The 15,972-nt window shown below is 49.5% G+C and overlaps 1 protein-coding gene across 1 annotated transcript in view; it reads right to left on the reverse strand.

Annotated features, from left to right (window-relative positions):
* Nucleotides 1-24: 24 nt before the first annotated feature.
* Nucleotides 25-15,972, reverse strand: part of FAM53B (family with sequence similarity 53 member B) — a 32,139-nt gene continuing 16,191 nt past the window's right edge. Inside the window, exons 5-9 of the mRNA XM_031059885.1 lie at nt 15,789-15,966; nt 11,490-11,519; nt 9,467-9,497; nt 6,454-6,465; nt 25-1,597 (exon numbers count right to left, since the gene is read on the reverse strand). Coding sequence (XP_030915745.1) covers nt 1,356-1,597; nt 6,454-6,465; nt 9,467-9,497; nt 11,490-11,519; nt 15,789-15,966 — 493 coding nt within the window. The 3' untranslated portion in view covers nt 25-1,355. The remainder of the gene's footprint in view (nt 1,598-6,453; nt 6,466-9,466; nt 9,498-11,489; nt 11,520-15,788; nt 15,967-15,972) is intronic.

Raw genomic sequence — 15,972 nt, forward strand, 5'->3', positions numbered from 1 at the left:
CTGAACCCCATTAAAAATGTCCTGTCTTCAGCTGCTGTTGGTATCAATGATTTTTTTCCTTTCTCAGGTTTGCAAAGCTCAGGAAGTGACCCCCTGAGCTTGAACGAACCAGCAGAAGGAATCCAGAAGATGCTGTAAGCCATTTATACAGCTTTCCTAGAGCTTTCAACAAACAAACAAATAATAAAAAAAACACCAGAGGGATAAAAAAGAAATATGTGTCCTTCTAAACCTGTTAGCAAGTGGACAGCTTATTTTTAGCAAAGAGAATTCATATCGTACAAACATAATGGTCACCACTTTATCTGTGCTTTAAAAAGGCACAGGAAGAGGAAAAGCTTTCAGTGCTGCTACCTGGATTTTCAGCCTTTTGCCAGCTGACTTTGTCAAGTAACCCCTCCACGACGTGCCTCGGGCAGGCAGCCCTTCACAGTAAAGCCAAAAAAAAGAGGGTGGCAGCCATGCCCTGGGTAGCAAAGTGGGCACAGCTGCTGGTAAATGGGTAAACAGCCCAGCCCTGCTCAAAACAGGGTGTTGGGAACCCAAATGAGGGTAGCACAGAGCCTGAGTAGGGTTTTTTTTCCCAAAGGAGTTGAGAGAGGGGGGCTGGGAAGGAAAAAAATAGGGAAGGAAGGCATTTGAGCATCCCCATTCAGCGCCCAGAAGCACTGCTGTGGATGCTGCCCCACATGGGCCAGGGATCTGTTTAATTCCTCATCAGGAAAAGGAAAACTAAAAATAAAGGAGTAAAAATCCAGCTCTTGCCATTATTAAATTTAAGCAAAACACTTCACTTGTGATTTCCTCCTCACGGCACTGCCAGGGACATGGGGAGCGAGGGGGTGCTGAGGCCACACGGGATGCGGCCGGAGGAAAGGAACCGTGGCCATCCCGGGGCCACCAGCCAGTGCTCGCTTTGCAAATCTCAATATTCTGCTTTCCCCCCCCTTTTCTCCAGTCCCAGGGGTGATGGTTTCTCCTTTCTGAACTAGCACAGGTGGGGCCTGTGGGAGCATGGCCAGCTCCATCAGCTCCACCCCTATCCTGGCAAAAGCCATTTACTCGTGGATTCTGAGTTTTTGGCGATCCCCGTGCCTGGTTTCCCTGTGGGACAGGCACTTTCCTCGGCCTGGCTGATCTCTGGCTACAGTAGTTACAAAGAATTTCAAGATTTACACACGCATGCACACGAATTCCTCTAAATACCTGATGAAATTTTGGCAAAGCTGCTTGGTCCCCTCCAGCTGGCAGGAGGGGAGCAGTGACAGGATCCCACAAACTTGCCGCCAGCCAGGAGCCCTCCCTGGCTCTTCTGGCAGCCCTCAGAGCCCCGGGCGGGAAGAGCTGCTCCCTCCTCAGTTGTTCTCGATCTGCTCGATGTCTAGCTCACCATCCAGCTGGAAGAGGCTCTCGGTGCTCCGCCAGGCCGCCCTGTGCTCCTCCTTGGCGGTGCCCTCCTCCTCCTCCTCACAGGACAGGTCGTCCCTGCTGGCCCGGTGCTCACAGGGCCGGACCCGGGGCGGCTCCGGGACCGGGGTGCAGGCGGGGGTCCGGCCCGGCATCACCTCCGGGGTGCAGAGGAAGGGGAGAGAGGCAGCTGAGATAGAGACCGGGATAATCCGGTCCGATAATCCGATGAGCTAGGAGTGTTCCTGACCCCAAATCTGAGCTCCCTCAGCCCAACAGGAAACAAGCAGAGCAGCAGGAAGACTCAGCAGGTCCCCGGGAGATGGAGAGATGCTGCAACCCTCCATCTCCCCATCCATGGCAGGTCCTGTGGCCCTGTGCCCCTGCAAAAAGGCAACGGCATCAAAACCAGCCCCAGCCTGCTCTGGATCGGTCCCATCACCATCTCCACCCCATGCGTCGCCCAGTTCCATGTGTAAGGCAGAACAGAGCTCACCAAAAATGAATGAACATTTCCAACAACTCCCCTTATTAGCCAAGAGAAACTTCAGCACTTTCTTTCAGTAGCTGGGGCTTGTGTCCTGCTAAACCCTCCTCTGTGATGGCTCATGGCTGTTCCTGTTCCCCTCACCAGAGACCAGGCGAGCACAGTTGTCTGCTCCCCGAGTCTCCACGCCTGGTTACCGTGGCCAGAAACTTGATTCAGTTTATGTACTGTCACGCCTTCTAAACAGTTTCAAGCTCTTGAGAATGACAAGGAGCATGCAGGCATTCCAAACCCTCTGGAGCAGAGCACGCAGAACCTCCCAGGGATGCAGCCTGGCCACGAGCGTGCTCACCTGCCAGGGAATGCCTTTAGCCCGGGTTGGTTTTTAAAAGAACAAACTAAACCCTCATGACTGAATGCCAATGGAAATAACGAGGCCATGCCAATGGCAGAGTGCGTGCTCTGAGCAGGAGGAGGCTGAGGAGGATCTCAGCAGCTTGTGGTGCCTCTCATCAAGCCAGTGAGTGATGGAGCGTTCATTTCTCAGACATTTGGCCTGGACACATCCCATGGGATAGGCCTGAATGGGAATTCCATAAATCCCTGGGAGGAAGACAGCCCCCTCACTAGCTAGAGATGTTCACCTGTTACTGGTCAGTTTTTCACGACAAGAAAGAGGGGCTGGAGAGTGTCCAGAGGAAGGAATGGAGCAAGGGAAGGGTCTGGAGCACCAGGAGCAGCTGAGGGAGCCAGGAGAACTTCAGTGCCCAACAGAGCATTGGTGACACAGAGTGACAGAGCTGCTGCCTCCATCTGCTCTGGCTGGCCCAATTCAGGACCAAACACACAGCCTGAGACACAACCTTGCTCCATAACATCCCCACTGGCATTCCCAGGGAATTAGGCACGTTTTGCTTGAGGGTTTTTTCATTCAAATCCAGGTGAGCTGAGAGAAACTCCACCACAATAACCTACCCCAGACTGTAAACAAAGGAAGATCACCCATTTACAGAGCCCCTAAAGGAGATGCAGGGGTTCTGCATCACACCCCAACCAGTTCTTAACAAACCAAAGGGCCTTGTGCTGAGTTGGACCCATGGACTAGAGGCTTTGGGTGCTGCACTGCCCCATGCACGCAGTAAAAAGAGTCATTGCAGAGGCTGCTCTATCTAAACAGAGAAGTTCCTGCTGCCCCAGGAGGAGTTGGCCACTGCCCAAGCTGGGGGAAGCTACATTTCACATGGCCTTCAGTCTCTGAAACCCTCAAAAACCCACAAACCCCAAGCCCGTGTGAAAAAAAGGACATTTGTTCTCTAAGTATGCAATTGCACCCAGCCCTCACGTCATCCTGGTCATATTTTTTTTTAATCCCAACCATGCTCTGTCTTCTGGGTGCTGAGCATGCAGCAGCTTCAAGCAGAGAGCTGCACACTGTGGTTAATGGACAACTCATAATTACCACTGCAGAAGGCCCAAGGACATAGTAGAAATATTTTCTAAGCACTTCACAAAATTTGTAAGCATATTTCCAACAGTGATTTAGGCACTTGAACAGCCTAGGTCTCCTGAAAGTCAACAGCCCTCTCAGAAGGGCAAATCCCTTCTACAAACAGAACTCTGGCACTTTTGGGAATGTTACTTTTTTTCCTTCTTAATCGAGCTCATCTCCTGGATCAGGCCCTTCCCAGGGTTTGGTACCCAGGTGTGGGCATGCTGGGCTGCTACAGGTGGGATAGAGCATCCTGAGAGGGTGGGAGAGGAGATGAGTGATTCCTGGGGTGGTGGATGAAGGAGGATGAAGACTGGAGAGTAACTCAACAGGTCCACAGCACATTCTTCCCATCCAAAAGAAAAGCATTTCCAAGCTTGGACACATCTCAGGGAACAGCCATGAAGTTACTTGAACTTTCAGTGAAATTTTGCATTTTATGGGACTTGGGCGGGCAAGTAAGCCAACGGGCTCATTTTCCCTGCTCAAATCCACACACTGCAACCCTTGAGTCATTGCAGGGAATGCAAGAGGATGGAAAACCCCTTCTGATGGTCCTGGTGCTGCAGCAGCTGCTGGTGGAGGAAGGCCACGTGCAGAGGGTGCTCTCTGGGCAGAGACACTCCCTCTGAGGCAGGTTTGGCAGCTCAGAAAGCAAGTTCTCACAGGTCCACAAAATGCCACAGCTCACCTTGCCAGTGGCTGGGGTCAGGAGGTTCCCCCCAGGACGGTGATCACCAAGCCAGCATTCCATGGGCTGGCTGTGGAGCAGCAGTGGATCAGCCACCACCATCAATGCAGTGTCTGTCTGCAGCCCTTCCAGAGTTCTTTGCTCAATTTTTATTTATGGGGTGAATTTAGCACGTGCTGAGGTGCTGAGCTGGAGAAACCAGGCAGTCAGGTCTCTATTGATGCCAGAAAAGAGCAGGTTTGGTGGCACAATGTGGTGCTTGTTCCCCGTGGCCAGGCAGCCCTGGGCCCCTCCAAGCCTCTCCACAACCTTGGCCTCCAGTGCCAGACAAAAAGGGGTATCAGGCACCTCAAATCCTGTTGGTCTCAGGGAAACTGTGGGAATCCAACACAGATGGATTTTGGGAGATGATTCTGGCCATCCTGACTTCACCCAGCGAGCATCTGTAACACACCTAACACCAAAACCACATTTACTGACCACAAGGACCCATTTTTGACCATTTGTGGTGCTGGTTTTTCTTCCCAAAGAAATTTCTTCTTCTTCTTAAAGAACTTTCTTCTTCAACCCGTCCCAAAGCTGCCTTAATCCAGCACACTGGGCAAGCCCTCAGAGAGAAAATGAGGCGTTGCTAGTGGAAGTACTTGAAAAATCATCTAAAAATACATAAGAAATTCTTGGTCACTTGGAATAACCTGCAGGCTTGCTCCAGATCAACTGGTGACCAAGCTCAGGCTACTTCTCCTTCCCACAGGGTCTTGTGATGCTCCACATTGTGCAGGGACCAAGGCTACAATCAGAGAAGGCTTCAGGGAGATACTCACCCCTCGCATCCATCCTCTTCCTCAGGTTTTCCCTCCCCATCAGGGGTGGGGCTCTTGGCTGCAGAGCCCCAACAACAAGCTAGAGAAATCCCTCAGCAACATTCCCCTGTCTGACTTTCCCATGGTGAAACACCCAGCTGTGAGCTCTTCCCCAAAACACATCCCTGCAAACGTGGTGGCTCTACCAGAACAAACATCAGCAGGACTGTGATCCCTGCAGGGATCACAGCTTTTGCTCAAACACCTTCATTTTCTTTTTTCCCCTCACCCTGCCAGGTGATTGCCACAATTTTCCCGAGAAAGGTGTAACATTACAAGCTGTCAGCAGCACTGGCCCTACCTCCCAAGCTGTCATCACCTCCTGTTAGCACACTGGGCTACAGTTGCTTCAGAAAGCTGAAAATAACCCGGTGCCAGAAGGGAAGGGGGAAGCGGGCAGTGAGCTCCATGCGGGAATGATGAGCCTCTGCCAGCCCTCCCGAGCCAGCAAAGTCACCTCCACTGGGGGATTCTCTGCCTGGCTCGGGTTTAAATCACTCTCTGAGGCAAACATCTCCTGTAAAACACCTCCAGCCTGGGTTGTTATCTTTATATCGTTATACATAAATGCTTTGGTTGTTTCATCACGGTAAATCCTGCCTGGCATTTGTGCCAGGGAAAGCACTCATCCGTGCTGCTGAGGAGGAGGGAGAGGTGCTTGGGACTGGAAAATGAGACTGGAAAATGGGCTTGAGTTGGTTTTTAAGCTCTGCAGAACTTCATGATGGCAGCTGCTGTGATTTGGGCCGTGCACACACACACACACACACACAAACACATCACTGGGGTTTGAAGCTCTGCACTGCCTTTGAGCCACCCACAATCTTCTCCAACTCCATCCCCAGGCTGGTTTCCTGGGGAGTGGAGATGTAAGGGATGTGGGGAGGGAGCTGCAGCAAGCATGGCTTAATCCTGAGTCTCCAATAACCAATTCTCTTCTCTATAACAAAGGAGGATCTCAGCAGCTTTGCCAGCAGGCCCATGGCTTAATCCTGAGGCACCAATAACCAGTTCTCCTCTTTATCACAAAGGAGGATCTCAGCAGCTTTGCCAGCTTGTCCCATCACTGGCACAAGCACGTTCTCAGTGATGCCCCAGTCTCACCAGCACCTCCCTTGCTGCATTTTGGCCACCCCAAAAAGAGGGAGACACAGCCACCCTGCCCCAAGAAGCACTGGTGACCACTACCCCATGTGGCTTCCAAAATCAACATTGCCTCTGGGGGAAGGTTGGTCAGGGGGCTTGCACCGACCCATCCTCCCACAGAAGTGTTTCACTCCTCTGAGTGATGAAGTGTTGGGAAAGAAATGCTGGAATAGCTGAGGAAGGAAAACACAGGAGGCAATGATGGGGGTGTGAGAAGCAAAAGGAGCCCGTGTGCCTGGTGCAGGGCAGAGCTGGGTTAGGCACAGTGCTGCCATGTCAGGGAGTTCAAACTCGTCTGCTGCTCTATTTTCTTTAAAAATTGTATCTCTGGAGGCATTGAGTAGTTCACAGGCAGCCCCACAACCTCCACCAGGCCAAGGTGCTACAGAACGTGCCTGCAGCAGCATCCCAGAGCAGGGGATGGCTCCCTGCCCTGCTCCTGGTGGGTACCACATCCCTGCCCTGATCTTCAGGGTCTGCCTTCCCAGCTTTTCCCTTCTCACTCACTAAACCTTTACTCAGCCCCAGTCCTCATTTTGCAACAGGCACCATTGGTGCATTCAAAGTTTTAGCAGATAATTTTGCTTTAATTATGTTTGGTGTGAAAACCAGCTTTCACGAGCAGGCTCAGAAGTGTCTGTTCTCCTCCCAAGTCACTTCAGACCACAGTATTAAACAAACAAATCCAAAAAAGCAAGAAGGAGGCTTTAAGCCATTAGTCTGATGCTGTCTTTGGAGCCTATGGAGATAATTTGGGTTTACTCACAGTTCTGCTCTGTCTCTGGAGTATGTAGCTGTCTCAGTGATACTGAGGATGTTCAGGGAGATTCCATAAGTGCAAAAGCAAAAGCTGATGTGTGACCCACCAGTGGGAATCCCTCTGGTGCTACAGAGCCCCAGGGAGAGGCTGGAGAGACAAATCCCAGCAGTCACAGAGAAATACAGCAATGCAGGGAATCAGAGAGCACTGAACACCTCTCAGGGGCTCCACTGTCCCACCTGAGCACAGCCTCCCACAGCATCCCCACGTGGGGACCCAGGCCCAGCACAGCCTCCCAGCCCTTTCCTATTCATAATAATAATTGGAGGAAACCCTCATTTCCTGCCAAGAGCAAATATTTTCCCTAACAGACACCAAACCCTTTGCTATGAGCTGGAAAAATCCATTTGCTCAGACAGGTCATTAGTGATCACTGTGTATTTATTTATTTACAGGTTGCCCTTCCCAGCCTTTCACCTCTGCCTCCTCCTCTGCATCCTCTGGGGATCCAGATCCCTGAGGCACTGCAGGCCCTGTTAGAGTCCAAGATTTTAAACTTTCTGTACTTACAGACTCTACCCCCCAAGAAAACACTACATTTGACCTAAAGCTATAGAGAAAACTTCCAAAATTAACTAATAACACTAAGATTACAAGTGTATAGTTTAATTTGAAGTATATAATATCACTAAATAGAAAACTTAAAGTTTTAAAATATAGTATTATATATAAAACTAAAATAAAAATTTTAAAACACTAACTAATCCTTCTTCTTTACCTTCTTCTTCATAAGTTTAAATAGTATTTTATAATTAAACAAAAAAATCCACATTACAAACTTCAAATAATTATGAAATTAAAATTAAAATAATTTAAGTATCGTTTATTAATTAAATCATTTAACCTTAAAAACCCTTATATAAAAATAGCTAACCATTTTATAACTTATTAATAAAATACTATAAAACTCACAACTTATAACATAAATAAAAATAATAAACATCTAAACCTACAAAATACCATCTCTAACACTTCAATCCCAACCTTAAAAAAATTAAAAAAAAACCCCAAAAACCAACAAGGCCCCTCCTGCCAACACACTCAGCAGTGCCAGGAGCCCAGGGGGGACAGTGGCAGGGCTGCTCTCCCAGTGATGGCTTTGCAGTGCCATGGATTTCAGTGGAAAAGTGGAAACCTGAACTTGACCTGTCCCCAGAGCTGCCAAAACCCCAGGATTTGGAATGGCTCATCTTTGGGGAAATTCAGTGATTTGATTTGTCCCAGAGTAGGACAAAACATCACTAACATGGAATTATTCTTTTTTCTCAGCCATATTCCTTTTCCATACTTCATCATTTTCAGCACAGAAGTAACATTTCTCTTATGCCACTGTAGTTCTCACTTCAGGGCCTAAATGATACAGCAGGACCTTATAAAATTTAAAACCAAACTTCATGTCACAGTTTCAGCAACAGTGAAAAGAGAATACCAGCAAGTAAAGGGATAAAATCACACTGTGGATGACTAAAAATCCAGAGTGTGTGGCACCTGCACCCACTGCCCCCACCTGCCAAGACCTCCTGCAAATCCAATGCAGACTCAAAACACACCTCATTTTTCTGTCACAGCCTCAGCCTCGGGCTAGCCCTGAGCATCTCTCTCTGGAAAGGAAAAATTAAAGGCCCTTGTTTATTTATTTATTTATTATTTACTTATTTAGCACCATTTCCTGAAATGCTTTGCCTTCCTCAAATGCTTTGGGAGGTTTTTGCAAGGCAAGTGGTTCCAAGTAACTCCCAGTAGCTCCGAGAGTGCTGGGGTTTTTTTGTAAACCATCATGAAAAATCCCTTTTGGCTTTTTTGAGCCAAAATGCCACTTTTGAGCATGCTGACTCCTTCAAGGGTGAATCCCTGTGCTTTCCAAAAGCTGTTTTTCGGAGTCACACAGCACACAAGCCTGGGGATGGAGGGTTAATGAGCACGTGGTGAATCAGATGGGCATCCTCGGGATACAATTGGATTTTGTCCATCTTTGGGACAGACACTGCCAAGCTTTGTTTGTGTTCCCAGCCCTGTCATCCCTTGTGAGTGCAGCACTCAGCCCTGCATCCCTGGGCCTCGTGGTGGGATGGAGCAGGGGATGGAGGATGGAGGCAGGACCAGAAGATACAGCCAGCAGCAGGAGAGGGAATGGGATGGAACTGGGAGAGACCTTAGAGCCCCTTCCTGTGCCTGAAGGTGCTGAACTGGAGCTGGAGAGGAACTTTAGTGACAGGATAAGGAGGAATGCCTTCATACTCCCATAGGGCAGGGTTAAATGTGATTTTGGGAAGGAATTGTTCCCCGTGAGGGTGGTGAGACCCTGGCACAGGGTGCCCAGAGCAGCTGTGGCTGCCCCTGGATCCCTGGAAGTGCCCAAGGCCAGGCTGGACAGGGCTTGGAGCAGCCTGGGACAGTGGAAGGTGTCCCTCCCACCTTCAAACTAGTTTCTTTTGATCCTCACCCAAAGGCTTTTTCCCACCAAGCCACAAACTGACCTTTGCAGACTCTCATTCCTGTTTATTTAGAAAACACTGGGGCTTGGAAGCTGGAATCTCTCTCAGAAGTTACATCAATAGCAAACTATTTCCTGGGATACGTATGGAATTTAAAACCTCCAGTTTTTTGCCTATCACTGCATTTGGAAATATTTGTCACCGGCTCAAGTGGGTGCTGACGCCAACCAAGATCACTGGCACCTCTCCTGCCCTCTCCAGCAAGCCTGAAAGGTGCCAAAACTTAAACAGAAAATCTTCTTATGTGAAAATTAGAGATTTTTACCCCTCAAGGGAAAACCTGAGTGCTCAGAGAGGAGAGGTCCCTTCTCCCACCCTGCAGTTTGAAATTTCTTCCCACTCAGTGTCAAGACCAGTCTGAATCATTTCAAACTGGTGGGTTGCTTGCTTCAGCCCTGGGAGTGTACAAACTCCTTTGTGCCTGGATCCTCATGGAAACTGCCAGCATTCCTAAGTTTGGAAGGGAAAACAAGGCAGAGGGGCCAGCCAGGCTCCCAACCACGACAAGCATTACACTCTGCACTGTGTCTGGAGACCCTCTGGGTCTCTAGCCCAGGCTGGAGCTAATTTTAACTGATTTTAGCTGCAAACCACAGGGAGCACACATCCTCATTTCAGGGGATGCTCCTGTGATGCCTGGTGCAGATGACTCCATCCTCTGAAGGCACGTGCTCCTCGCAGGGCAGTGAAGTCACCCATGAAAGGCTCTGTCTGTCCAGGGGACAACATCAATGGTCCCCTTGTGCCCAGACTCTTCCCACAACAGGCACAAAGTCCTCTCTGTAGCTCACCCTCAGCAGGCACACCCAGGGCTTCACCCTCACCTCCTCCTCAGCTGTGCCCACTGCTGCCAGCACCCTCTCACCCACCCATCCCTCACCGGGAAGAAGTTATGAAGTCATGCCCACAAGATGCTCTCCATAAGCCATGAAGATGCAGAGGAATATTGTATTCTAATTGCTTTCTTTATTCTAGAGTAGCTACTCTCTGTCTCATATACTGCAAGACATTACATAATACAGAGCTTCACAGAGGAGAAATGCTTTGACAGCTGCCTGGGAATCCTCAGTGTCCATGGGTACAACCTTTGTAGAAAATTAAATGGATTTTGGAGAAAACTCAGGAGCAAAAGACCAGGAGTACAGCATTTGTTAGGAGAGAAGTAGCTCTTCAAACTGCAACTTCTCTGAAGGCTCACGGAGGGACTAAAACCTTGAAGAGCCATCAGAAATGGGGCACAAGAGCCACCTCCAAGCCTTGATTTACTACCAATACAAAGATCCTACAACTGGGAGGAACCAGTATCTCATCACATCTGACAATTCCTGTCAGCAGTGCGAAGCTTTACGTGCCACTGAGATATTTGTGCCTTTCTTTTCATGGAAAGTTGTATTTTCAAACTCTCCAGCACCACCCTCCATTTCCAGCCAGGGCTACTCCTGTCTGGGGTTTGTGCTGCAGGGAACATGGCTGGGTTGAACAAATACATATATACATTAAAAATTAGAAAAATAGAATGGTTTGACTTGGAAGGAACTTCAAAACCATCACATTCCAACCTCTGACTTGGGCAGGGACACTTTCTCCTAGACCAGGCTGCTCCAAGCTGTATCTAACCTGCCCTTAAACATTTACATATATTCTTTTATATATTTATATATAAACACATATACAAAAATAAATTATCCATTTAAAAACCACATCTGTATCAAGGATAGCTGTGTTTGGAACCATCCTAACACAAATTGAAATCTCTCAGTGACCACCACGTCAAAATTTCAGACAGCAGGAAGCAGAACGGGGAAGAGATAGCGAGGGCTTGCGTGGCCACAGCTGGGGATTATTGCAAATTCCCACTGAGGGTGGAAGTCCCTGGTGTGGGGGACATGTCATGTGTCCCCTGCAGCTGCCCAGAGCCTGTGTGAAGGAAGGCAATCTGCACACACCAAGATCAGGGCTGGCCTATGGCTCAGCTTCCCGTCAATGACTCAGCCAAGCCACCAAACCCAATGTTTGTGCTGCCACGAGATGTTTCAGCATACAATGCCCGAGATCCCAGGAAACGTTCACACCAAGATGTCAGAAAGCAGCAGATGTGGAGGTGGGACATGTCAAGTTCCTCTGGAGAAGAATCCACCACACCACAGGGGAGGAAAACCCAGCGGGTGTCTCTTCACCACACAGCATCCCTGGCAGAGTGTGATTTTATTTCAGAAAATCCATCTTCTCACCTAATTCACCCAGATGCTTCTCTGAGTGACTTGCAAAGGGTAAAACCACTCATTGCTGCCAAAATCAGCCCAGGAGGACTCCTGGGGTCTAAGAAACCTCCTATCACCTTTGTGACACTTCTCATTTCCCATTTATTTTAGATGCACCCACATCAGAAAAAGGAAAACCAGCTCTTTGAAAAACCTCACAATTCATGGAAAAATCTGATCCCAATCATTTCTGATCCTGGCCTGCCACTACAGACGCAGTCCCTGGGGCTGTGAGGCCAAAGCACTGTTCCAGGAAAGGAGAGCAAGATGTGAGGAGATTCATTAGCACTCTGCCAGAACAACTGCTGGGATCAGGGAGGTGGGATGTGCCCTCCTTGGGCTTGTGCTTCATGTGGAAAGAAGGAATAAAAGCTGAGGATGGAAAGCAAGCCCAAACCCTACACTGAAATGAGAGGATGGTTCATATCCTCATGTTAAGGAGGTCAGAGATGCCAAGCCAGGCACCCAAACTGTCCTTGATTGGGGTGAAGATAGAAACCAGCTTCTTCCCACCTCACCTGCCTCTGGACTTGGGATAATTAAATGACACCTCATCGTCACCCACTCACCTGACCGAGACCCCCCTGATCACTCCCAGTCTGAAGGCAAAGAGGCACAAGGCAAAGAGTTCATGTGCATTTAAAAGGAGCAGAAGGATTGTCCTGGTGCCTGTGGCTTTTTAAAATTGTTGCTATTTCAATGACAACCATTTGCTGGGTTTGGTTTCTGCCCAAAGCTGAAGCCTGTCTGGTTTGGTGCCGTATGAGCAAATAATAAAGGGAGGGATATGGACTCACCTTCTCTCTCTGGGCTATGGGAATTGCAGACAGAAGAGACACAACCAGGATTTTGAGGAATGAAAGGCAATATTTTCCTAAGTATTTTCCCTGCCAGCTTAACTTCAACATTTAGTTTTCTCTCTTAATTAGCCCAGTTATGTAGCCATGTAATTGCTTCCAGGAGCAGCTCCCTCCTCTCCTGCCTGGCCTAAATATCCCTCCCAGTATGAAGAAAACATTTCTTTCAGGTCAAATTATTTTTATTTTGATTATGGTACCAGGTTTCAGGCCTACAAACACACATGGTTACCAGCACAAGTGAAAAATTAACCAATCTGTTGCCAGAGCCAGATGCTGATCCAGTACCCAGCACCTCAAAGCTCAGTTCCCACTTTGACATTAGCACCCAAGGACTCAGGGAAAGCCCCATGTCTCAGCTTCCCCATCTGGAAAGTGAGTGCTTTGTGGATATTTGGAAAGTCCAGTCTGGACACTTTGGCTGTCCTATGCTTTGCCCACTGCACATGAGGTGTTTCTACCCCATACAAACCCAGACTTGAGCACATGTGCAGCCAAACAGACACTTGTCATTATTTCAGCTCTTCCTCTGAAATCACCCAACTTTGCAGTCTCCTGGGCTGGAAGCATTAAAAGCAGCCTGGGGGATGCCCAAATGTGCAGGGTTTTCTCCAGCACATTTATTGCCCACCAGGAATTAGTTGGTTTTCCTGGCATTCCCATCCCGGGGAGGGCTCTGACCGTGCCCCACCAAAAGCAAGAATGCTCCCTGTGACTTGCCTCATCCTGCTCGTCCCTCTGTGCCAGTCCTCCCACGCCAAGAGCTGCCTGCCAGTGCTGCTCTCCACAAGCCCTCAGCTCTGAAACCCTGGCCCTTGTACAGCTCTGCTTTCACAGAATCACAAGGTTGGAAGAGACCTTCAAGATCATTGAGCCCAACCCCTTTCTTCCCACTCTGCTCCAGCCCTGCCGCCCCACACCCAGCAGCACAGCCCTGCCTTGGGGATTCACCCTCTGCCATGGGCACCTGAGCCTGGCTGGGTTTCCTGCCTGGAAACTGAAAATATCCATGGGAGCTGCTTGGACTGGATCCCACTGGGGAGTTCCTTAGTGATGCTGTTGTTGGTTGTTGGTTGTAGCAACCGCCGGGCGTTCGGCAGCGGCTCCGGCCACCCAGCCTGGAGCAGAGGGACAGCAGGGGCTGGGAGATGGGCTGCCCACGGACATTAGGAGAGATGCTGCACCAGGCAACCCCTTCCCCATTGCCACGGAGCTTGTGCCACACAGTGAGGAGCTCCCGAGCCTTCCCTTGTGGTATCACTTCTCCCAGAGGATGAACCACCCCAACACGGAGCGATGCTGAGCATTCAGGCGTTGCTTTCTCACTTTGGAAGGTGTTTTGATGTGAGGGACAGCAGCCAGAGAAAACACAACTATTCCTCAAGCTGAGGGTTTTCCAGGAACATGGACTGAGCTGCTTTTGGACATCCAAGTGATTGGATTTTTTGTCATCCTTGGATCACCCACCCATGTCCAAGCCATGGCCATCCAAATTATAAACATGTGCCTAGCCTCAGCATCCATTGGAGGGAAAGGGAAGCTCCTGCTGACCCTCAGGATCTCCTAGGCCAAGCCCATTTTTTCAAATCAGCCAACAAACATGGGGCTGATGCAACGGAGAAGCTGCCTCAGAACATCCTCAGAGGGCAACAAAGGTCTGTCCAGCCAGAGCCTGGAGAGTTTCTTCCCTCCCTTCCATCATGCCAGACAACCACAGAATGGTCTGGACTAAAAAGGTCCCTAAAGCCCATCTCATTCCACCCTCTGCCATGGGCAGGGACACTTTCCACAAGAAATATGCACACCTTTCTTTGGTAAGGCCTTGAACACTTCCAGGGAAGTGAAATGATGCTTGTCTGCTTGTACAGAGAGAACCAGGGGGCAGTTGTGCTATTCCACCATGTGGCCAGTAAATATAGCAATACATGTACGTGGTTTTGACTGTCCATCCAGCTTATTATCTAATAAAATAAGCTTGGCATAATAAACGTTGTTGCTGTGATTTATGAAAAGACAAGAGCAATCCTCATGTTTTTTGCCTGATTTCACCCAAATATGTGACTCCTTCACCCTTTTTATCCTCCAAGCTCCTCTGGAGGAGGAAAAGATGCTCTCTTCCTCCAATACCACAGCGCTCCTTCAAACACCCTCTGCACTGCCAAGCAGAGAATACCATAAAATATCATGTTCTTGTAAGGCGAAAATGCACATACAATGTTGGATCTCACCCATATGGTGAATTTCACCCAGCAGTTTCCCTGCAGACAACAGTTGGAATTGGGTGAATTTCACCCAGTTTCAGCAGTTGGGTGAATTTCACCCAGCAGTTTCCCTGCAGACAAGGGGATGCCTTGCACCACACAGGCTGTGCTGGCCCCAGCACTACAAAAAACCTCTAGGGCAAACACACCCAACACAGGTAACTCTGGGATGAAGCACAGCAGGCAATCACATGGAACTGAAATCATGGGGGAATTTTTAAGGCCAGCAGAAGGTGATATCCCACCCTGGGAGGTGGCCAGGGCACCCCTGCTCCCACAGTGAGAGCCCTGGGACCTGCACACCCCCCATTATCTCCGTTCCACACCAAGCTGATGGTGTCATTGAATTCGTGACTGAAAAACATTGATGTGGGAAATGTCAAATCATAAAACTGCAGGAAATCTTATGAGTGTGGAAGGGAAACATTGTCCTTCAATGCAGCCTCTTGCTCTGTCTCTTGCTAATGTCCAGTCACTTGGTCCAGCAGGGAGAGGACCAAGGAGCAAAACCCTCCCTGATTTGTGCTTCAGGTCTGTTATCTGGCTCTGAGCAGCAGATCGAAGAGGGAGGTTGTGCTCTGTGTTTGCAACTGAAAATGAAACGTGATAACATCTCTAGAGTGGAAAATTACAGAGCCTAAGTGCAAGTAAAGCCTGTAGCAGTAAGAATTCAGCACCTGACGGAGCCAGGGCTGGGGGCCTTGGGGTGCTGCCTTCATCTCACCATGGCTGGCCCAAGGCTCCTCTCCCCTGAACTCAAAAATGTGGGGTTTAACATATTCCTGCTCAAAACCTGTGCCAGGAGGAAGTGACAACATGGTGCACCTGGCGTGCAAAGAGAAGAGAAACGCATGGATTTGCCAAAGAAATCCATTCAGAAGGGAAGGGATTATTCTGCCTGGACAGCAGGATGTGCTTCCCCATAACACCCACATCACTCTTCATGCCACCCACCCACCCTGGAGGACGCTGAAGGCTCTTGAGAACACCTGAGCCCCTGGCAGGGACAGCCCAGCTGCCTCTCACCTGGGTCATCTTGGCGAGGTCCAGCGAGGGCCGCTCCTCCTGGACCTCCTCGGGCCTCCTGCGCTTGACGCCCACCTTTTTGTCGTTGAGGACGCAGGGCTGGGAGCGGCTGCGGGCCAGGCCAGCGGCGCGGCGGCCCAGCTCGGGCGTGGAGGCGGGCGTGCTGCAG

This window comes from Geospiza fortis, unplaced genomic scaffold (genome assembly GCF_000277835.1).
Source record: "Geospiza fortis unplaced genomic scaffold, GeoFor_1.0 scaffold452, whole genome shotgun sequence".
NCBI classification, from domain to species: Eukaryota; Metazoa; Chordata; class Aves; order Passeriformes; family Thraupidae; genus Geospiza; species Geospiza fortis.